This window comes from Coenobita brevimanus, chromosome 17 (genome assembly GCF_032717465.1).
Source record: "Coenobita brevimanus isolate Jiangsu-jjx chromosome 17, ASM3271746v2, whole genome shotgun sequence".
In the NCBI taxonomy this organism is placed as follows: Eukaryota; Metazoa; Arthropoda; class Malacostraca; order Decapoda; family Coenobitidae; genus Coenobita; species Coenobita brevimanus.
Window position 1 is genome coordinate 4,244,596 of NC_136970.1, and position 24,276 is coordinate 4,268,871.

General features: G+C 40.3%; 1 protein-coding gene across 1 annotated transcript in view; it reads right to left on the reverse strand.

Moving 5' to 3' along the window:
• Positions 1-6,613: 6,613 nt before the first annotated feature.
• The window catches only part of LOC145391231 (acyl-CoA-binding domain-containing protein 5-like), a 92,133-nt gene continuing 74,470 nt past the window's right edge, over positions 6,614-24,276 (reverse strand). Inside the window, exons 5-9 of the mRNA XM_080265907.1 lie at positions 22,564-22,734; positions 12,619-12,708; positions 9,429-9,576; positions 7,906-8,195; positions 6,614-7,143 (exon numbers count right to left, since the gene is read on the reverse strand). Of these exons, the coding sequence (XP_080122033.1) occupies positions 6,973-7,143; positions 7,906-8,195; positions 9,429-9,576; positions 12,619-12,708; positions 22,564-22,734 (870 nt within the window). The 3' untranslated portion in view covers positions 6,614-6,972. The remainder of the gene's footprint in view (positions 7,144-7,905; positions 8,196-9,428; positions 9,577-12,618; positions 12,709-22,563; positions 22,735-24,276) is intronic.

Here is a 24,276-nt window from a genome sequence, read left to right on the forward strand (position 1 = left end):
ACACTGAGGCTGTGAAGGGGAAAGCAGGTCTCTATGCTAAGAAACACTTATGTTGGTAAAATATATCTGGCCTTTATCTTATAGCTAAATGCATAAGAACATGGTATGAAGATGCATATGCTATGCCCACAAATTTTAAAACTTCCAGCATTAGGGAGCTCCGTTTTATAAAGATACAGCTATATCAGTCATCATGAGATGTTAACAGTATTGATAACATGGAGACACTGTGCAACTGTACAGTATACTGTAGTTCTAATACCTGGAGTTTATTTGCTAACTTCTGTCCTCTACGGGCCCTCTGTCATTCCATACTTTGTTGCTGTGTAAGTTAACAGCATTAATTTATAACTGCCAGTGTATGCATGTTGAGCAGAGAGAGAGAGAGAGAATGTAATACTGTCTTCCTACCTTGTTTGCATATTTTTAAAATTAATTCTCTGCCATTCTCCTGTGTTATGCTGAGTGTAAATTTGGTTAGTTTGAAAATAGAGAAAGATTGTGGAAGGATTTGTGCATGTACGGTTTAGATGGTAAGCTGCTAAGTGCTGTCAAGAGTTTTTATGATGGTAGTGAGGCATGTGTAAGGGTAAATGGGCAGTTGAGTGAATGGTTTACAATCAGTGTGGGTGTGTGGTAACGTTGTATGATGTCCTCATGGTTGTTCACTATATACAGTATATATGGATAGGGTGATTAGTGAAGTAAAAACACGAGTATCGGAGAGGGGGGTGGCGTTTGTAATGAATGGAATATCTCAAACTTGTATGCTGATGATGCAGTACTACTTCCAAAAACTGGACAAGAACTTGGTAGACTAATGCAGAGTTTAGCCGATGTCTGTGTGAGTGTCATGCCTTGAGAGTAAATGTAGAAAAGAGTAAAGTGATGGTATTGAGAGAGAAGGTGACTCCCAGTCTGATGTTACAGTGAATGGAAAATGACTGGAATTGGTGAAAGAGTTCAAATAGCTGGGTACAGTGACAGAAAAGAGAGGAAAATGTGCAAAAGAAGTGGAAAGTAGAGTGACACAAGGAAGGAAAGTAGCGGGTGCTACAAAAGCCATGATAAGAAACAGAGGCTTGAGCGTTGCAGCTGTGTGAGGCTTACATGAAGGAGTGTTAGTGCCAACTTTAACACACGGATGTGAGACTGTGGTATGGTATGAAAATGAAAAGTCAAGAGTGAGAGCAGTGGAGATGGGACTGCTGAGGAATGTATGGGGAGTACAGAGAGTGAATAGAATAGGAAATAATGTGATTCGTGAAAGATGTGGAGTGAGGAAGTCTGATGTTTATGGTGAAAACAAAATGTGGATAATGTATGTAATTTAGATCTTGCATCTTCAGTTTGAATGTAGGCTTTTGAGGAGATGAATAGGCAGTGCTTAGTTAATGTGGAAAGGTGCAGTGGGATGGACCAAAGGACTACAGTTCTGTGGTTTGTCTTGGCTACCTAGGATAAACTGTTGGAATGTGAGTCAGGCAGTAGATAGACAAGCAGTGAGCAATGGATATGATGTTGAGTAATAGACAGTAGACTTTGGATGAAATTGTATATAATTTTAGACACATGTGGTAGAGCCTGGATAAACATTTGTATATGGTGTCAAGATGCTGGTACACAGTTGCCAGGGTAATTGATATAGCATTGGCTAAACTACTTTGCTCTGCTTTAACTTGATTAGCTGAAATGTATCTGTTGCTTCCACAACTCCCTAGCATTTTTTTCCAATCTGTATATTGTATTTCATGAGTATGTATATGGGAAGATAGAATGGATTTTTACACGGAGGAAGGTGACTTGGAGTGATACGAGGGTAATCCACGGTAACAGGCACATGGAAGCATTAATGTTGTGCCCTTTTCCAATTGAATCTGACTATAGAACTGGGAAGGAACACAATCTTGAAGTATTTTTATCCAGGTGATTGATTTTTCAGTAAATTGTTGCTGTTCTTGTATGTCCTAAGGTAGTTATGGTGAGCATGTTTCTTATGAATTCCTTCCATATGCTGTATATACTGATAAAAACTGCAGGCATACATATACGAGAGAAGTTATTGGAGAATTTTTTTAATGTTTAGACAAAGTAAAGATGCATTTCTGATTTGAGTGTACATGAGGAGGGATGACATGGAGTTGGTTGTGGGAGTATTGATCAGTGATGACTGAGCAGCTGGAAAGCACTATTTGTACAGCCACCCTGGATGAACTGTGTTATTAGGTGTCTGGCATTGGATACTTGTAATTTTATCTGGGTGTCAGCAGTATTACCAGTTTGATAACTTTGATCACTCGGTTTCCCATAATTTCTTACCCATCTCTTTTAAACAGGAATAGCAATTATCATTACTTAATTTCTCATGATTTTTTACATACCCCTTGGAAACAGTTAGGGTTATAATCATCATCATGATAATGATTGTTTTCATCAGCCACCTACGATGATCTGGTTTCCCAATATCTCCTATCCACCCTTTGAGGTAATAATCATAATTACCTGGTTTCCAGTACTTTTATATCCTTTTAACACTGGGTATATGAGCCAGGATGATGATTACAAAAGTTTGGCAGTGCATACTGTATGGTATCATTTGGTTGTGTTGCAGTTATATAACAACCGTCTGTCATTCTAACAGGCTCAGTGCAGTCCCATTTATGTGGATGGTAATTACTGTTACCTGTATTTATTTTCATTTATTGTTATACATTTTCACTGCATTAACACAATATATATTTATCTGTCAGCTGAAAGTGGAGAGATAACACGCACTTTCATGTCGTGTTCATAAAAAGGGTGATGATGAATCGGGTAGTGTCCTTGTAAATTACTGCTAAAAGCTGTCAGATGATTTTACTCAGCTTACGAAAAGCCTCTTGTGTCGAAGGGGTTGATTAAGGCAATACCTAATCCCTCTAGTTCAAAAAAGACTATCCTTTGCTGAGTAAAATTGTCAGATGACAAGAATAAAATTAAAATTAACTTCTCCAGGCTCAGTGAGTTAACTACCTTATCAGTCTTTGCAACTTAGTCCCAAGATAGTCCAGATAAATGAGATGGGATTCCACTTTCAGCCATTGCATGTTCATGATATCATGTTTTTTAATTTTGCTATCTCCACACTTCATTCAGTTTAGAAGGGACCTCTTGTAGTGAAGAGACAAATGAACATTGTCAGAAACCTTGAGTGAAAAAGTTGCTCCAAAACTATCTATCTATATACCTAGGCTGCTTCCCCCAAGGAAAGGTAGGTAGCTGAGACAGGACGACACACTCCCCATTTACTCATCCAATCAAACACATTCATTCGCATCTTAGCCCCAAGGGGGAGAACGGACAGATCCTCACCGCACAAGGGTCAACTGCGCAATGCAATCAGTGACATCCGCAGCAGGGCCCGACAGCAGAACTGGTTTGCCCCTGCCACATCATAACAGACCCATCCCCTTACCCGCACCTGACCTGACTAGCTGAGTCAGTTTTGGAGCAACAATTATTGTTGGTTGCAAGAATAAAAATGATGAGACATCATTCTTACCAAAGGTAAATCAACTGTAGAAATATAATGAAGGATCTGTATTAAACCACATGGCTCATGGAAGCACCTGCATCATGATATGTTTAACACACTTGTAATCACAACACTTACAGACGCAAGAAGTAATGAAACAATCAGGGAATGTCTCAAACCTGCAATACCACCAAATTTGATAAAGCAGCATCTCTCTGTACTTGACTTTATGACTGTTCTACATTTACATGGATATAATATTATGGCTAAACATTAAATTTCATTCAGATATGGGAAAATCTTGAGCAGCCATACCGTAAGTAACTGATAGTACAATATCATCCTCTCAGAAACAGTACCATTTAGCTTGCCTTTGCAATACATTTTCACATATCTCTTTCAGTGTATGCATATATAAACAGTTGCAGTCAATAATCCTGGTATGCATCTGGGTTCCAAATCACTGAAGTGAATTTATAACCCTTTAACCAGCTTGAATATTACTAGCTGACTTAGCAAGGTATTAGGTTTTGAGACAGCATAAAGACTGCAACCATACATCTTTTGAAACAGGTATAAACTCAAACTTCTCACGTTTTACCCAAAGCTTGACAGATCCGAGACATTTTGCTGCATATATATTCATAATTAAAGTGGACAATATAAAGTTGGTGAAGGGACCTTTATGAAAACTTTGCATATTATACGTTATCCTCGCTGTTAGTAGTGAAGGGTCAGGTAATAATATTTCCAATATAAAATACTGCATAGGTATATATTTAAAAACTATATCAAACTATATGTGATGAACACTAGTTGTACATAAAAGTGGTAAAATATCCTGGATTGTTTTATACAGATTATATGTATATAATATAGTACTATTTTATGGAGAATGGATGTTTTTTATTGTCCTTTATGCAACACAATAACATCCCCTTAGTTCAACCTCGTATTCTGTCTGAGACTCTTCCAGTATATAGTCCAGGCATGTCTACTCAAAGCAGAATAAAACTGCTGGTATACAGACATGCCTGACATAAAAGGCATATTATGCTGTAACCTACTGTACTGTTGAGATCCCCTTCTTGAGTAGGAAAAAAAAGGCAGGGTGATGATGAAGATTATGTAAACTGATAATACACTCACTGAACTTGGGAGAAGTCAGTAATGTGGCAACCCATACTGTATAGTCCTAAAAACCTAATATTCAAGCTATTTCATCAGTCCACCAGCACAATAAAAGCTGAATTAGGGGGATCCTAATGCCAATTCCTATAATGTTGACACTAACTCAATATAAAGCTTACACAAAAACCAAACACCACTAGATAAAGCATAGTCTTGGTAACATGAGCAAGAAACTGATAAAATCATACTTTCAAAATTCGTCAGCCAAACTTGCTTCACACCTACTCAGTACTTCTCTTCCTTAATGTAATAAATCACTACCTGTCAGTACAAATAACCATCATGGTGTAACATACAGTATTACCCTTTCATTCAATTTTTTTTTGGAATTATGGCTTTGGCTTTTCCAAACAAATTTCTTTTAATCTCAGTCTTGTGCATATACAGTACAGCACCGTAATTCCTGTGATATGCATTTCCTGTCCAAGCCCAATATGGTACCAATGAATCTGTGGTCAATACTGATTTGTTTAGTATTATACCATGGCTTCAAAATTCCAGTGTTCCATTATATTATAGCCTTACAAAATTGGGAACTAAATAAAAGAGGTGACTCATGTTCCTCTGGCCCCAAGTTCATCAGAATGCAAATCCAGTGGACTGCAGACTGAAGACGCCTGCAGTCCATCATTCTTTTGAGGGACTGGGAAGTAACTGAGGGACTTGTATAACCAGGCAGTTGAGCATTTGGGTTATACTGGTACCATCACACACAGGTGTCCCTCCCCAGCATTAATAAAAGGGGTATTATGGGAGACTGTAATTAAAGCTTGAGATTTTGGAGCTCGAGCTACTACGACACTGGATTCAAAGTAGCTGCACTGTCTAATGCTACCTCTCTATGTATATTGCACTCATGTTGTTAACTCACTCCAATAAAATACCTTTACCCAAATGGTCAGTGGTTTCTAAATGCGTGCTGATGCTGCTCAAGTACTTTCATAAAGCATATTCACTCTTTGTATCTGGATCCTGCCTCACTCGACTCTTAGAAGTGAAAAAAGCTCAGGATGATGATGGTGAGTGTATTATTATATAAACTTCCTTCTTCCCAGTGTATTGTTAAAAACAGTAGCCATACATAAACTGCAAGTTACTGGAGAGAACTCCTAGTATTTATCCACTGTTTCAAAATGGTAAGACAAAACAGTAAAGGTATTTTCTGGAGTGCCTACACCTATATAGCAAAACCCCCAATTTAAGCTGTCTCCTTTATCATGGCTATTTGGCAAATACATACATCACGTCTTATGGAACAACCTTTAAACTGACCTGTACACAACTAGTCTATCACCTAGTGTACTGTACAGTATCCCTCAGTTATCAAGAAAATACACCAACCAGGCTTTGTGCAACAACCTCATTAAGCTGCTAAACTATACATAACTAACCCCTGTCCTCCTGTCTGTCTTGGCTAACTGGTAAAACTGTCTCTCAGACTCCCAAACTAATAAGCCCAAATGAGCCCTTGTCTGTGTACCCTGTCAACAATTAGCTGTCCTTTTTATCTTTACATAATTAATTTGTACATACTCATATGCCAACTCACTGAGCACCAATCATCCACTGTGGGAATATACTGTGACCTTGATTACTGAAATTCCTCATTACAAATTCACTTTTGTGCAATAATGTTGAATACATTCCTAGGTGATTTTTTTTAATAAGTTACACTTCCAGTATCAAGTTTTTCAACTTCCTCAAATTTCTACTTACATTCTGGACAAATAATTTCCCCAAGTTATTTGAATTTTAAGTGTAGTATACAGTAACTATTTACAATTCTTATCTGATTTGTAAAGAGGATTTAAAGTACTGTACCTTCACTGGAACTCTATCCAGCCAATTAAAGGATATGGCTTCTCACTGTGACCTTAATTTCTTTCACTCTGATGATGTATTATTAGGTTTTATTGTTGCTACTGCCAAATAATTTGGTTCACTTTTGTACAGACTTTTTAAACTCTCAGAGTTTCATACAGCCTGCATTAACCCTTTCACCACTATGGAGTTCACTTAAATTGAGGCAAATCATCTGGCAGTAGCAAGACTAAAATAAGATGATCCATCCATCCATCATCCAATCCTGTGTTGCCCCATAAGGAATGTAGGAACCTGCAGCTAGGCAAGGTGGTCCTGACATTTAAGGGATTAAAATAAGCAAATACATCACCAGACTGAAGATAATGATCCCTTTCTGCAAGACAAGACAGTCAGTATTACCCTTTTCTGGAACTCACCTAACCAACACCATACACTGTGGGTTGCTACGAGCGTTTCCGTCGACACTTGATAAGTGGGAGGAGTCTGAATCCCGCATGGAGGATGACAGGCCACAGGAGAAGGAAGAATGTAGAGCGAGGGGACAACTCTGGGAATGGCCACCACGACCGCTCTTTGTTTGTGCCATTCTCACCATTCACATTCACATTCCCGCCCTGCTGAAACAAATTTATCGTCACTGATGCCTTTATAGCTGCAAATGGTCACGTCTCCTGATCCTTTGGTCCTTTCTCAGGATCTTATCTCATTTTCACTGACAGGTTTGCATGGGCTTTTCCTTACATATTCAACACTTCCCCCAAAATCAACAAACATTCTACATATCCAAACCATCTCAACTTTACAAAGTTAGAAATGAACCAATTTACCAAGAGACAGAAGTATGTACATTACTTAAAAATATTTCACTTAAAGTAGCATATCACCTCACACATCCTAAAAGCTATGCACTAAGGGTGGGAGCATGCTTAAGGAACAATCCCTGATGATGATATGGCATAATCCCATATTGAAAAGAGCAACTAAAGGGTGCCAGCAGGGACATGAAAACCCTTCTACTTTGTACTGGTGCAATGGAGTGGTAATGCCATCCCCAGCACTTGTGTACCACCTAAAGGACAGACGAAAAGGAGACTTTCTGAGGTTTTCTTTCATATCTAATTCAGGTTCTCAGTGTGACGAAAGAGCTATGTTCTAGATCTCCCTACCTCTTGTAATGTGAATACATAAGATGGTTTAGAGTCAAAATGAAACTGTGAAAAGTTGACAAAGCAAGGTGAATACTGCTGGGTGAGTGCGATAGTCTCAAGCGTTAAGATGATGCAGGATGCTCACCATGTCAGTCTGGTGGCACAACACAGAACAGGCTTATGAAAAAAACAGAGGAACTTCTAGCCTGGGGTGATGATATAACAAACCTGGCAATGGCGACACACTGAGTGGTGTTGGGAGAGTGTGAGAGTCTCAAGCGTGTTCAGACGATGCAAGACGCTCTCCATGTCAGTCTGCAGACGCTGCAACACCATCACCAGCTGAGCGTTGATCTCCTCCCTCATGCACTCTTCACCACCACCACCACTCCTTCTGCCACCCCCACCCCCACCGCCATCACCACCAATCCCACCAGCACCTTGAGATATTCTGCGGTATGGAGTCGCCATGGAACCTGGCACCACATTGCCCCTTCCCTGGTACATATATCTGGAGGCTGAACACCAAATATATATACAGTACATAGTAGGGCCTCACTGTAAGTTGGTTATGTGCTCCAAAATTTCACAACTGTTTCTACATTACAGATCCTGTAAACTGTGGGAACCTCTTAATTTCAGTTTGTAGATTGCAATGGCTATTTATTGGGCATTTTCCTGTCCAGGCATCTAGAAATGAAAGGATCTTGAATTTGGCTGTTATCTTGTTTTTGTTTTCTCATGGTGGGAATAATTTTGCAGGCTCTTGGCCTTTGGTTCCTTCTTTCTTGCATTAAAAAGTTACATAAACAAGGACTTTCTGTAAGAAGTACATTTGTAATGCAAAAAGAAAGAACTGAAGCCTGGAAGCCAGCAAAACTTTCTTTTTCAGAGGATGCTGAACAAAGCGCTAAAATCAAGATCCACTCATTTAGAGATGCCTACAATCATTGCACTGGATGTCAAAAGCTCAGGGAAATGTACTATGCATGATAACAAGAGTATTCTGAAAGCAGCAGGAAACTTTCTGTATGGTACATTTTTGTGGCTATGGATGAAGTTTTTCTATTCATATAAAAAACAAATAATCTCTGGGGTACAGTATACAGCTGGAGGATATGTCAGCCCGAGAAGGTGAACGCCCCTGCCCCACATAGTCCCAGGTCACCCTTGGGCAATGTGCAGCACCTGTGAGCCCACTAAAAAGGTAGTAGGTGGATTGTAACCACTGTCCTGACCACCATGGGAGTGATGTGGGGCTAAGGCCTGGTCGCTAGCCCCGCACAACACTCCCAGGTGGGGAACTCACCACTTTTACCAAGTAGTCAAAGACTGGACTGAGACTACTACTCATACATTATCTCATATATACAGCTCATCCTCAGGGGGGCTGTGCCTCCTGCATTTTCCCTGCACCTCGCCATGTGGAAGGACTCTGTTCCGGCCTTGGCAAGGTTCTGTCTGCCACAGGAAGATGGCTGCTTACTTGTCAGTGGGCCTGCTCAGACACAGATCGGGCAGCAACAACAACAAATAATTTTTATGGGTGTAGGACAACATGTGTATGATCTGCTTAATGTCACATGCCTTGTTGTGCCTCACCCCATCCTTGGGCTGGAAAAGGGTATGAATGATGAAAATGGTCAAATTACTTTACTGTGACTCTGTATTTGTTTATACTAGTAAGAAGACCAGATCACTTCACCGGGGCAATATGTCTGTGCGATCTATGTATCCTCCATCCCACCCACCTTGTGCTACCTGCCTGGGTGTCATCTGCAGTCCACCAGGGTGACTCAGGTCCCCTCCCCCACACACCACCGGCTCATCCACACACTCATCTACACCCATAGTCTCATTTACGTTCGAGGTCGAGGGATTGCCTGTTACCGAGCTGATCTGCAATACACAAAATTAAACCATTTAGACATACTTATGACTGGTATTATTGCTGGTATTGCTGTATTATCTGCAACATTTGTGGTTGGTATTCCTGTATATATGATTTAGTTCCAGATAGTAATATGTATATTTTTACAGCTCATCATCATGTTTGGCATTTACCAGCATGCTGTACAGTAATCAGTGCTCCCTTTCTTTATGATGATATTTTTACGCCCCCCCACCCTTATTATATCAAATGACTTTACTTCAGACATTTCAAACTACAACACATTTCTACTAACCTGAAGAAGATCCCTAATCCTCTTCAATTCACTTTGATGGTCACATGCAGTCACATTGGAGGTCTGAGTTATCTAATAATCAAAACTAGGCTCACCAAATTTTATGAAACCATAATTATTCAAGTTACGGAGGTGGCCCAGTTCTGTCAAGTGAAAATACACTATACTGGAGGGGGAGGGGGGAGGTTATCCATTTAAAGTTAAATACTGCACAGACACCTGGAGATCACATGACTAAAATAAGAACATCCTTGGGCTAAATGGGTAGGATCTACATCTATGTGCAATACAGATGCAAATCTGTGCAATTCTGGTGAAATAATGTGCAGTTCCCTTCTGAATGAAAAGGTTTATTAGACATTAAAATACCTGTGACTCTTGCCAATGAAACGCATTTCTTTTTTAACTGGTTTGTTTGTCTGTCTCTATGTTTGATAGCCACATTATGGAAAAGATTTTGGATGGAACTGCACCAACATTTGGATATATAACAGGGAACTATCAGAGGAACAAGTAATTAAAGTTTTGGCCAAAAAAAAAAGGTGAAGGTAAAAAAAATGGGGGATGGTGCTGACTTGGCAGAGGTATTTGCTCTTTGAGTGCCCTACTTATTATGATTATTAGTAACATCAGACAGGATGTTACCATTTTGTACTAGTGATTCAAAGCTTAACTTCACTGCTCATGATGTCAATAGAAGAAATAAGTGCAAGCATGGTGCAGTATGATTTGTTGTGCAATGTTGAGGGAACACTGACTACCATAATTATACTCTTTCACTACTCATCTACATCTCTACAATAGTTTATCTATTAAAACATGCACACTGTATTCCACTTACTCATGAAGTACAGAAATATGGAGCATCTACAATACTAAAATTCATCAACCTTTACCACCACATGCAAGACGACTATGGATTTATGCTGAAGTGCATTATTATTCACTATTTCTATTTCCCATCTAAAATTTTAAAACAAGTCAACAGTAAGTGATACATGTAAGTATTATTAGTCTAAAAACACATGCCACACTTAAAAAACATAACTTTACACAATACTGTAACTGATGGAAACACTGGTGAAGCTCTGTTGACGCTGGTTTGGAAGTGTGGTACAGTCACAGGCATTTGTTTCTTTATTCAGTAGAACTCCATATATCTACATGGACTTCAATAATGAGACCTGGATGAACATTTTCCAAGTCAAATATTAAAGAATTTCCAGCACAATTTTATGAACGTACAAACTACACAGAATTGGTTTTCAGTCTGGTGCTTTTAGTAACAGATAAAACATACTACAAAATTTAGGTTTCCATTTGTGTGCTAGGCTACTGTTACCCATTCACTCATAAGCAGGGTAGCTGTACTAACTATAAACTTATAACAGCAATAAGTTTCAAATGCAATACTATACATCAATTGTTACTAACGAAACCATTGCCTAATTAGCTCTCTACAGGCACTGGATGCTCTGTTTAATGACCACCTAATTTACTATTAACACCACTGGATTGAGAGGATTCCATGATTTTATTAACATATTCATTATTATTAAATCATGGTTGTTCATCTATGAACTGTTAACCACACAGGGTTTGCTGCTGCCGTGGTTCATGTACAGTAGTCATGCGCGAAAAGGTCTGCAGTTACCTTCTGCCATTTCAACTGGGGCTTCTCATAAATGTTTTAAAGAAATAGTGTTTTGCTGAAATTCTATCTCTGCTGTGAGAGGGAGCTCATGTACTGTGTTACATTGTGAGATGCGGCACTTAAGGGCAAATAGGGTTGTTTGTGTTGGTCTTCGGTCACATCCACACTAAATGCTAGCTGGCCTGGGCTGGTGAGGGCGGAAGCTTTGCATCACTGTCACCCAGATGTGTGGTCCCACTGGATGTGGGTGGATGCACACGAGACCGTCCATGGGTTACAGTGATGCAGAACTCCTGCCCGCACCAGCGAGCATTTGGTGTGGTTGTAATCTCTGTGTAAAGAACAATGATGTCCACAATGAATTATGGCAAAATGGAATTTATTTTGTGTGGAAGTGAAACATCTGTAACAAGTAGAGCTGGATGTGGCTGTAGTAGAATACTGTAAAATTCTGGATGGCTGTGGTGCCATGTCTGTGTATGCTTTTTAGTAGTATTAGATAACGATGGAAAGACATTTCCAAGGCATTCTTTATATGCTCCTATGTTTATATGCTTGATCAGTTGTACTTTTGTTTTCAAGTGAAGGTGGTCTTTGTGCATCCTGCAGTTCTGAGAGCTTTTTTTTTTTTTTTTTTTTTTTTTTTTTGTCTGATGTGGCAAGAACCTAATTTAGCATCTATACAGTAATGCTAAGTTTGTACAATGTTCTATGTCATTCTTTCTGCTGACCAACAGATATGTTTGTAAGTGTCCAAAACTTTGAGATGGTCAAACAGATCCCACTTTACTGAACATCAATTATGCAACTTACTTCATTAGGCTCATTAAAAAAAGAAAAAAAAAATCTAACACCTGCTGGTGCAGGTACACTAAGAATGTTGAGCAATATTGTAACAGTCGGGATAACTGGAATTCTACTGTGTTCCATTAACTGTATCAAATCAGGCTGAACAACAATAGAGTAACCATGAGGACACAGACAGGTTACAGTTGTGTCTGGGTTGCCTGAAGGATAGAATACTGTGTTTTTGGCCTTGACTGCACAACCCATCTACCACTAGATGGACTTGTGTTGCGTGATGGTGAGGGGTGTGGGTACCTGGATGGGATGAGTGAGGTTGAAGGTGTGTGGGGAAGAGAATGGCACCTCAGGCTGCCCACAGTCCGCTTGCCTCAGGTGTTCCGGCGACTGGGGTAGCCAGCAGGTCAGGAGGAGAGCAGAGCACAGTTGGGGGCACGTCACACTACACCACACTACACTACTGCCTCAACACCCTTACTAAAACATTCTAACAACCCAGCTCCGTTCCTATTCCCATTCTGTCTGACAGGTCTACCACTGCCAGAATCAAAGCCTAACATTATCCACAATATAGTTCATTACTAGTGGGGTCCACTAAAATATTTTTAACCCCTTGGCTTTGAGGAATTTCCCTCCACTGAATAAAAGTGTCTGTATTAGCTAAAACATAATTCCAAAAAATATCATAAAAAAGGGTTAAGAACTGAATGCAGCTTTGCACTGACAGTCCCTGTTATAAACATCAGGGATGAAATGATTCTGCAAATAATTATTCGTCTAAAATTAGTTTCACATTGGAATGAGAAGTTTTTCATGGATGCAAAGAAGATTTCTGTAAGGGTTTAGTTAACTGCTGATTTAGCAGAGACCACAAATGACAGGACAAACAAGCTTCACAAGAGGAAAGAAAGTTTTAAAAACAAGTCTTGGAGATTGTAAACTAGCTACAGCACAAGTACTACAAGAAGGCACTGGAGAATGATAAGTATGTTAGAGGTGAGACTCTGATTATCTTCACTGTTTACAACTGTTATACAGGCATTTTACATTAGATGAACTGTGGACAGTCAGGCACTGTCACTTTCAACATCTCTGCTACGCTGAATAAAATATGAAGGTGTTTGCCACAATGAAATATAAAGATGTCCTTGGACTGAAGGAGTTAATGTAGACTGTTTCTAACCTCTCTGAGTTACTGAAGATCCGTTATCTACGTTATCAAAGCATCTTACATGTTTATTATGTGTGTGTGTGTATATATATATATATATATATATATATATATATATATGTATAAAGGGTTAATACTGTATTCATAAAGTCTACGTTATAGTACAGTTGTCGGCTCATATGATCTTAACATTTAAGCACCTCCTTTTGATATATGATTGCTATGATCCCCCATGAAGCGCCACTTTTAGATAAACAGTCACCAATTTCACTTACACAGTCACTACAATCCTTATGTTTGATATTATGATCAACTGTTATCTGATCAGTTTTCCATTAATATAACCTGATCATGTAGTGAGGATGACCTGCAATCAGTTTCAAAATACAGCAGGCTAATTATGATACACAGGTTGCTACTCTAAATGTTCAAATTCTGGATGGCATCATAATCATGAAGAGTATAGAAAACTGTGGCTTCCCCATCATGAATTAAGCCTTGCTAAAGGCAGATAGATGGATAGGTAGATATAATCCCACTCTACAAAACTATAAATGAGCTTCACTTGTGCTACCAATGAACCCAGCCTTGGACACCAATCATTCACCCTAAAGATATTCAAACTGCTAGTAAGGTCACAGCCTAATGATGTCATGCACTGTTTACTTCCAAGGAGTCACTATGCTCAATTCACAAAGCACTAAAGTGAAACTTTGTAGCTACCTTAAGTATTAATTATGACACCAATACTGTATGTATTAAAAAATACACATGTAATTTTACCACCATGATCTGGAGGACTTTCAATAAATGATTACTTTACTCAGTTTCTAAAAACTGTTCTTCAAATTTTCATGAGATAACAGCTGGGAAAAAAAAAAAAAAAAAAAAAGGTATTTTTCTCCTGTAACTTCACTTAGACTTAGTGTTACTTGTGCTACATGTCTAATCTTGGAATGTATTGCACTTTTAAAACCAACAGAAGTGAAATTAATGTTTTTCAGACAATGTAAACATAAAATTAATAAATAACTTTAATCACTTCACTACAGAAAGTATCACTTAACAGTTTTATGTGTTAACAATGTGTCTGGTTCTCCTCTCTGAACCTAACACTAAGAAGGTAAACTCTGCATGACTATCATGAATGCAATGTTGGAAACCTCAGCACCCTTACTATGCATGCAAAGGAAACAAAACATAGGGAAAAAAAAAAAAAATCATGCACACTCTCAACCACCTGACATAATCACCCAGTAGTATGGCATAGTACTTTAGTCACCAAGGATGAAAAATGGGACATGAGAGTATAAAATTATCAAATGCTCACATCCAGTGTACCGGTTGCTCTTAATTGAACATTCTCATTAACTGCTTGAAGTTTTGCATGCAAGTTTATCACTGGCTTGCCAGTGAGTCTGGCAACTCAGATGCTGCACTCTCACAGTCACACACACTAATTATGTTCGAAATCAATGGCTGTGTTTTATCTACAACCATATACAGTACTGTACCTCAATTCTCCCACCCAGTCTTTCTGCAAGTGCTGAGGTATGGTATTGTACTGTAGGCTAATATCATATATCTGATGATGGTAAAAGCTCAAGCAACACATAAGCTACATCACTTGCTAATTAATGACACACAGAAATGATGCAGTTAGTTAAGTCAATCTCACTTATCCCATAATCTTGAACACAAAATCTTCAGAGGAGGTAGGTTATCGTGAGTTATTTTACAAATCATTTTAAATCATTAATGAGCATGTAGACTACACACCATCTGGTTTAGTCAGACTGCACTCAGACACCAGCATTACCATCATCATTAGTTAGTACTAAAAATTTTTTCCCACATTCATATGGGAAAAAGTTAGATAGAAGTCACTTTAATGATTTGTGATAGTACCTGACAGTGTAATGTGAACTGATAAATATGCTTACAATGTCACTACATCACAGACACACTAAAATTACTCTTTGTGTTTTGACATTTTTCCTATTCTAATGCTTTTCCATCCACCATCCAAGCCAAAGCTCCTATCAAAATTACTGTGGTCCAAGGTTAGGTTCCTCAGTTCAGACATTTAAGGTGATTGTGACTATCTGCTCACTCTGAAGTCGCATTATGTGAGCAATAAACAAGAATCCTTCAGATTCAAACCCTTAAACCATGAACTGTGATGTGTTGCCATGGCGATTCCAAGGTGCAAATTGACACAGCTCCATTGTTGGAATGAAAATTTAAATCTCTGTGATTTGTTTTTGTACAGACTGTTGATAAATGACTTGAAATATGTCATATGAAAGAATCTGGGGCCCTTTCAGCCATGCACAGCCTATCCTACAGGAGCCTCATTAGTCATTCTGTAGTATGATGGAAGGTCAAAGTCCACCACACCAAACTTCAAAAGTCCACCATGGCTACACCAGGGCAGATACTGGGCTGATTTTGTGGTCCATTTTACTTATGCATGCACTCTTCATGTGGTAGGTGGGGGCACCCATCATCTACCCACTTAGTGTTTAGGGTAGCTCTACATTGAAAGGCAAGCCAAATGATTTCCTGTAAACCAGGAAATCATTTACAACACTGGGTGGTAACCTCATAACCAACCGACACGTGTTCCCTATGTGACAGCAAGTGGGTTGGCGGAGGGTTAGTGCCCCTCCCCAGAAAACAACTACCTAAAAATTCGAACAAGAGGCCTCAGACCAGGACTGACCAAAAGATGACGACTAAGCACCAAACAAAGGACATGATACAGATGGCGACGTGAAATGTAAGAGGTGCAAATGATGAGGTGAAAGAGAGATTGTTCAAGTGCTTGAGGGTGCAAAAGTGGATGTATGTGGATTAACTGAAACTAAATGGAGATGTGAGAGTGTGAGAGAATGGGAGTATGGAAGCGGTATATGTGCAGGAGTGGGTGAGAATGAGAGGGCAAAAGAAGGAGTGTGTATTGTTGTAACAGATGGAAGGAGAATATAAGAGAGTATAGATCAGTTGGCTCAAGGATTGTGTGGGTAAGACTGAAAGTTGGACTATAAATGTGGGCGATTGTGTGCATGTATGTGCCAATGCAAGATTGTGGAAGCAGAGTGAGAGAAGAGTTCTGGACAAATGTGGAAGTTGTGCATGGAAAAGTTTGAAAGGAATAAGTGAGTGTTTCTGGTTGGTGATATGAATGGTAAAGTAGGGAATGTGAAGGTGGATGGAGTAGTTGGTGAGAGGGGTGTGCCTGCTGCAATAGATGAGAATTGCAGTGCTTTAGTGGACATTTGTGCCGGAAGGGGGTTGGTGGTAGCCAATACCCTCTACCACCACACAATGATCCACAGGTATACATGGCAAGTGATGAGAAGGGTGGATGGTGAACTGAATGAAAGAAAGGCAATGACTGATTATGTGTGTGTGTGGATGAATGGATGCGAAGATGTGTAATGGGTGCAAGAGTATATAGAGGCTGAGGGAGTGGACTTTCTGACCACCACTTGGTGGTGGTCAGAATCAAGGTCCAAGTTAAATGGAGAAATAGAAGAAGGGAAGGATGGGAGGAAAGAGTATATGTAAGGAGAGTGGAAAGGTTACAAGAGGATGAGAAAAAGGCAGAATATAAGAGACAAGTGGAGGAACGACTGAGCAAATATGAATTGGAGCAGATGGGGCATGTAGAAGGTGTGTGCAGGATATTCACAGATGAAATATGTGCAGCATGTGAAGTGGTGTGTGCAGCATGTGAAGTGGAAAGGGGGTGCAAGGAACAGCATGGTGGAATGAAGAGGTGAGACAGGCTGTGGCACAGAAGAAAAAAGCATATAATGAATGGATGAGAAATAGGGGCGTGGAAGAAGTTGAGAGATGCAAAAGAAAGTTATATGTAGAAAGGAAGAGAGAGGTGAAAAGAATAGCAAGAGAGAGTAGGAAGAGAGTGGATGAGGAATTTGGAAGGAATTTAATTGTTAAGTGGAGGGAATGTAAGAAAATGTACTGGAAAGAAAATGTACTGGAAAGAGGTAAAGAGAGTCAGACAGGGTGACAATGAAGTTAGTAGGGGAGTGAAAAATAAAAACGGTGGATTACTAGTGGAGAAGGGAGAAAAGTGAGCAGATGGAGAGAACACTTTAATGAATTGTTGGACATAGAGAATGAAAGGAATGCGAGTATAAGTGGCTGGGGAATGGCTGGGAGAAGGAGGGAGGTGAGAAGACAGGAAGAAATCAGTAGGATGGAAGTTGGGGAAGCAATGAAGAAAGTCAAAATGGGGAAAGCCCCAGGAATTGATGAATTGTGTGGACAAATGCTGAAGCAAGGGGGAGAGACAGTAGCAGACTGGATGTGAAAGATGTGAAGATTGGCCTGGGAGGAAGGTAGAGTCCCGGAGGATTGGAAGTCAGGTATAATTATTCCCTCGTACAAAGGGAAAGGGGAATAAGAAGTGTGTGGTAATCATAGGGGCATCTGTCTTCTTAGTGTAATAGGAAACGTGTATGGTAGGATACTTATTGACAGAGTTAGGGAAATAACAGAGGATTTAGTTGGAGAAGAAAAGGGAGGCTTTAGGAAGGGAAGAGGTTGTGTAGATCAGATATTCATTCGTAGATCTTTTGTGGAAAATTTCTAGAGAAGGGAAAGAAGTTGTATGTGGCCTTCATGGATTTGGAGAAAGCATATGACAGGGTGGATGCACAAGGATTGTGGAAAGTATTATGAATATATGGAGTAGATGGGAAACTGTTGAATGCTGTGAAGAGTATGTATGAGGGTGCTAAGGCTGCAGTGCATGTGGATAGTGAACTAAGTGAGTTTTTCTATTTGAAGGTTGGGTTGAAACAGAGATGTGTCATGTCTCCATGGCTGTTCAATCTGTACATGGATGCGGTTACAAAAGAGATACAAGGTAGGGCAGTGGATGTTCGAGTGGCCGTAATGAGAGAGGGCAGTGTTTGGCAACTCCCTGTACTACTGTTTGCATATGATACTGTGTTGTTGAGTGAAGACGAAGGGGAGCTGCAAGGCTTAGTGGATGCGTTTGGGAGAGTGTGTAAGAAACGGAATCTAAAGGGGAATTTAGGGAAGAGTAAAGTGATGGTTTCTGAGAGAGGTGATGTCAGTGAATGTACAGTGAGGCTGGATGATGAGGAAATGGAAAATGTGAGTGCGTTTAAGTACTTGGGTAATGTGATGAATAAGGATGGAAGTTTGGAGGGTGAAGTGCTTGAAAGGGTACAACAAGGAAGAAAGTTTGCTGGTTCCTTGAAGGCAGTGATAAGAAAGAGGGAAGTGAGCATGGAAGTGAAAAAGTTATTACATGACAGTATTGTGATACCAATTCTAATGTATGGAAGTGAAGCTTGGACCTTGTTGGAGGGACACAAATCAAGAGTGAGAGCAGTGGAAATGAGTGATTTGAGAGGAGCCTGTGGAGTCACATGGAGAGACAGACTGACAAATGAGGATGTGAAGCAATGTTGTGGTGTGGATGTGGATATGATAGGAAACGTTAGGAGAAACACACTGAGATGGTTTGGCCATGTGGATAGGATGGAGAGTGAGAGACTGATGAGGAGAGTGTATGTGAGTGAGGTGGAGAGGGCGAGAGGGAGGGGAAGGCCAAGGATGAGCTGGAGGGATGGAGTGGAGAGGTATATGAGAAAGGGGTGTGTGAATTGGGAGCAGGGCAGCGAAATGGGGGGGGGACAGGGTGACCTGGAGGTGATTTGTTTGTGGCCACCCCGTACAAGGAATTAAGGTGTCTGGCAATAGATAGATGGACTCTTCATGTGGTACTCATACAGATTTTTTATAATGAACATTCCAGACAGCTGCATTTTAGCATAAGTCCCATCATTATCACCATCCAAACTCAAAATATCGAAATATCCAAGGTCTTTACATTTTAATGAGGGAAGATACTGACATGAAAAAACTGCACACCTATACAGCCACATGCTCTCTTTAACCCTCTCGCACACAGCAAGTTTCAGTAAGTTTTCTGGCGCACGACTTTATCTGCGAAGCCGCCCGGCCCGGCTGCCCGCACGCGGCAAATAACACGTATTCTCTCCTTATTTTCGCCACCCAAACATCAATATACTGCCATGAAACCTATGTCATCTTATTCATTGATGTTTGTTCTAGTTGATAAGTACCACAAAAAAACAGGAAAACACGAATAAAACAACATTACGCGGCCATGAATAAACATTTCGCTACGTCACGTTCACTTCCCAACATCACCATTCGAATGTTTTCCATCATACAGGAAAATGTTATTAGAAGTTTTGATAGAGAATTTCATCAGCTTTCTAAAGAGACAAATCTGGTGTTGATATGATTCATAGTTTTCAAGAAAACAGCCAAAAACTGAAAGCCATTTTTGAAAAAAATCAAGGAGCTCTAATTCTAAACGTTTCTCGCACGTTATGTTTTTATTGCATAATATTATCCAGAATTTCACCAGCTTTCTAATGACCTAAAAATGGTTTCGATATGCCTCATAGTTCTCGAGTAAATCGCCAAAAACGACTGGGAACACGTCCGTACATCACTTTCATGATGTGTGCACAGCATACGCAATATTCCCACCTACGTAACAACGAATTCTTATCACAGATATTACATTGTTGTCTTGTACATACGTAAAATTTACTGCTCTTTATCATGGTTCTTACAGGAAATCGATACGTCCAATAGTTTTCGAGCAATTGGCTGACAAAGTGAGATTACTCCTCCGAGCGCTTTCGACTTTACGGAAACAGTCTGTTCCCCCAACTTTTCCAACAGAAAATGCTCCCAGAGGCTTATATTCTGCAAATGAACATACGTAGAGTTTACTGCTCTTTATCATGGTTCTTACGGGAAATCGATACATCCAATAGTTTTGGAGTAACTGGACGACAAACGTAAAATACTGTACTCCTCCTCACCCGCACGCGAGATAAAAAACATTCTTTCCCTGTCTCACCCACGGCTACGTATTTTCGCTCGTTACATTTTATTATTTTCTTTTTTTACTCAAAGTATACACGTAAAATAGCATAAGATTTTTGATAGAGCTGTCAGAAACTCGACATGGCCACTAGTCTTGTTGCTAGGTGCTGATACTAAAGCTGATCAACAAAATACGGATAACTCACTTCCTCCAGAGGTGTTGAGATGCTGGCAGTAGCTTGAAGATAAGGAGTTACGTAGTGTCTGAGCATGTGCGTGTGTGGGTGAGTGTGTGTATGTGGGTGGGTGTGGGTGTGGGTGAGTGTGTGTCTGTGGCTGTGGCGTATTTTCTTCTCTCCTTGCGATACATTTGTCTAAAACACATGCGATGCAAACAATAGATTTCTCCATGAACATTTGCTGCACAACATACGTATGTATATGTGGCTGTGGCATATTTCTTGTCTCTGACACTTGCGTTATGTTTTAGCTAAGTCAGTCAATGTATGAAATATTTCTCTGTGAACACTCGCTGCACTATTTTATATATATATTTCACACTAAACCATATGCAATATAAAACACTATCACATGATTCCATCCCAACCTCGTCTATTATTCCCGACTCTATGGCGTACGTGATCGCCTGTTTCCTTAGCGACTGTTGCATATCTCTATGGCGTGCATAATGCCTGCTATGGTAAGTCAGTTATTTCACCAATCCAAATATCGCTCACCTACGCTACGCACCTAAACGAACACTCGCAGCATGTTTGACGTACATTTCACACAATTCCATACGCATTTTCACTATCAGAATCACAATAATTCCATCCCTAAACACCTCTAATTCTCCCTTCCCGACTATAAAAACTGTATGTGATGCCTGCCCCATTCCACACTATGGTTTATGGCATCCATAACACTAACTAGTTCCATAATTTCACCAAGCCAGCCACAATATCTTTCACACAAAATACAGTTTAGGCATTGGTTTCATTATATACGTATTTGTAATCACAGCATAGGGCCTTGGGGGGGGCAAGAGGCGAAACCCCGCAACAGTGAACACGCATATTGCCTCTAAGCCTAACGATTGCTAACGGACACAATTCCTTTTCGTGACATATATCTATGTTCCATCGACAATATCATATACAAATATGCTCACAAATATTGGATTATCACACTAAGTCCACAGGGGCTTCAGCTCGGCAAGAAGTGGCAGAATTAGTAGGAGTTTAAAGGGACAGTACACGCAACACAACCTAACCGCCTGGCTGCTTGGAAGAGACTGGGGTTTATCACTATGTGCTGGACCCCGTGAGGCAGCTCAGTGTTGCCAATGCCTTACAATGGGAAAGCGTTGCACTCGCTACGAAGTGTCAAAATTTGACGCAAATCGGCCAGAAACTTAATTTTTGGCAATTTTTTTTTGTGCTTCGAAACGCGATTCGAGTGACTGAACATCTTTAGAACAATCCACATGAAATGCGAATTGCGTGAGTGACCCTGAGAGGGTTAATGTTAAATCCATAAAACTGGCCTTTGGAAAAATAACAAACAGTATATGCATATATTTTCTGGCAGTCCACAATTACCAAACTTCAACACAATGTAGGGAATAAACTATGGCATACAACGATCTGAAAATTGATATGCCTGTACTTTATCACATCCTCTACCAATCGGCAACTCCCCCCCCCCCCACACACCTGGAAAACAATTTGGATTTCCAGACGACCACAGTTTACAGGTTGAGTAGTATCTTTGTGACGCATCTAAGCCCATCAAACCACCAGGCATCCATATGTTGGTTACACATTTACTTCCACACAGTCATTGGTTTCCTGAACTACTGGAAACCATTTGGCTTGTCACTTAGCACAATGTAACTTAACATGGCACCACACTGACTGAGTGGATGGTGGGTGCCCTTGCCATACTGTGGGTAAGCTATCCAAAATATCAGCATTATAAACTACATCATCTTCATCCATCAACAGAAACACAATGCAAGCATGTCTGCGCCTTTATAAATGACACAACATCACTATCATTATCAACTTCCTAACTTTATATCTAACATAAAAGGGGTGACTAAGCAATCCATTCCACTTCCACAACCTGTGCCTCACCTCAGCAGGTTCAGAGTACTCCTCATCTGAATCTGAGTCAGAGCATACATTGTGTGCAACAGAGACCTGATGATTCACTACCCCAGACTGATGGCTGGTCACCTCCACCACCACCAATTCGTCGTCACCACTTGAGTTTGCACCAGCATCGACTTCTTTCAGTTCCTGTGCCTGAGGATAAAAACTGGTATCACTGTTGCAGGCTGAAGAGTAGCTGTAACTGTACATAGGGTCTTGAACTCACATGCAGGTTCTACAGTATATTAGATGGCAATATGTAGTACATGCTAATAACAGTTGTTGCCCCAAGTTCATCCTAAATGTGAACCCAGTGGACTGCTGGCTGAAATGCCCTCTTCCTAAAGTCCACCATCCTCCATTCAGGGGATAGAAAAGGAGGTGAGGGGCATTTACTGGTATAATGTATAGCCAGGTAGTCGAGCCACATAGTTAAAGTGGTGCCACAAAATGAAGGTGTCCCTCTCAAGCACAAGGCAATGGGTAAAGCACAAATTATGTAAGTAATATAATAATAATAATAATAACAATAATAATAATAATAATAATAATAACAGTAATAATCCATCCATCATCTAATCCTACGTTGCCCCATGAGGAGCGTAGGAGCCTGGGGCTAGGAAAGTTGGTCCTGGCATTTAACCCTTTAACCGCGGGTATTGTTTTGCCCCGACTGTCCTCTCCCGCGGGGGTTTCAGCCAAAATGTAAACAAACTTTAAACCTTTAAAACTCTGCACAGAATTAATCTAGAACAAAAAATAAGGTACCATTAGAAAGTACTAACCTTCGGCTTTGCAATGGTGTAGGTTTCATGATTTCGTTGACTATCACTGGATGGGCAGTGCCGTTAGAAGTGAGCGATCTAAAATCACTATTTTTCGCTCACACACCATCACCTTCGCTCACACATCATTACCAAATGCCAACCTCATTCTGATAATAATACTATAAACATATATGAACACTGCACATACGATAAACACCCACTCTGTGTTCACTGAGGCAGGTAAAAGGCACTGTAATTGCCCGCACTTCTCTGCCACATCAGCGGTGTTGTAATCACTATTTTTCGTTCACACACCATTACCAAATGCCAACCTCATTCTGATAATAATACTATAAGCATATATGAACACTGCACATACGATAAACACCCACCCTGTGTTCACTGAGGCAGGTAAAAGGCACTGTAATTGCCCGCACTTCACTGCCACATCAGCGGTGTTGTAATCACTATTTTTCGCTCACACACCATTACCAAATGCCAACCTCATTCTGATAATAATACTATAAACATATATGAACACTGCACATACGATAAACACCCACTCTGTGTTCACTGAGGCAGGTAAAAGGCACTGTAATTGCCTGCACTTCACTGCCACATCAGCGGTGTTGTCACTCACACAGCTGGACAGATACTGATGCGTGTTGGTCAGGGGTGGGGTGGGGGGACCGGGGGGTGGGAGGTGGGGGCCCAGGGGGTGGGAGGAGGGAGGTGGGGGTCGGCTGGAGTGAAAGAACTTAATAGCTACTCTCCCTTGAAACAATTGGTGCACGGAAAAAACGCGGGGTATTCAAAATATTCACAAACATTCGAGAATGACACCCGCGGTTTGGTCCAGTTTTTGCAGTGTCATTCTGAGATGACACCCGCAGTTAAAGGGTTAAGATGATAGTGACCAGCCTCACTC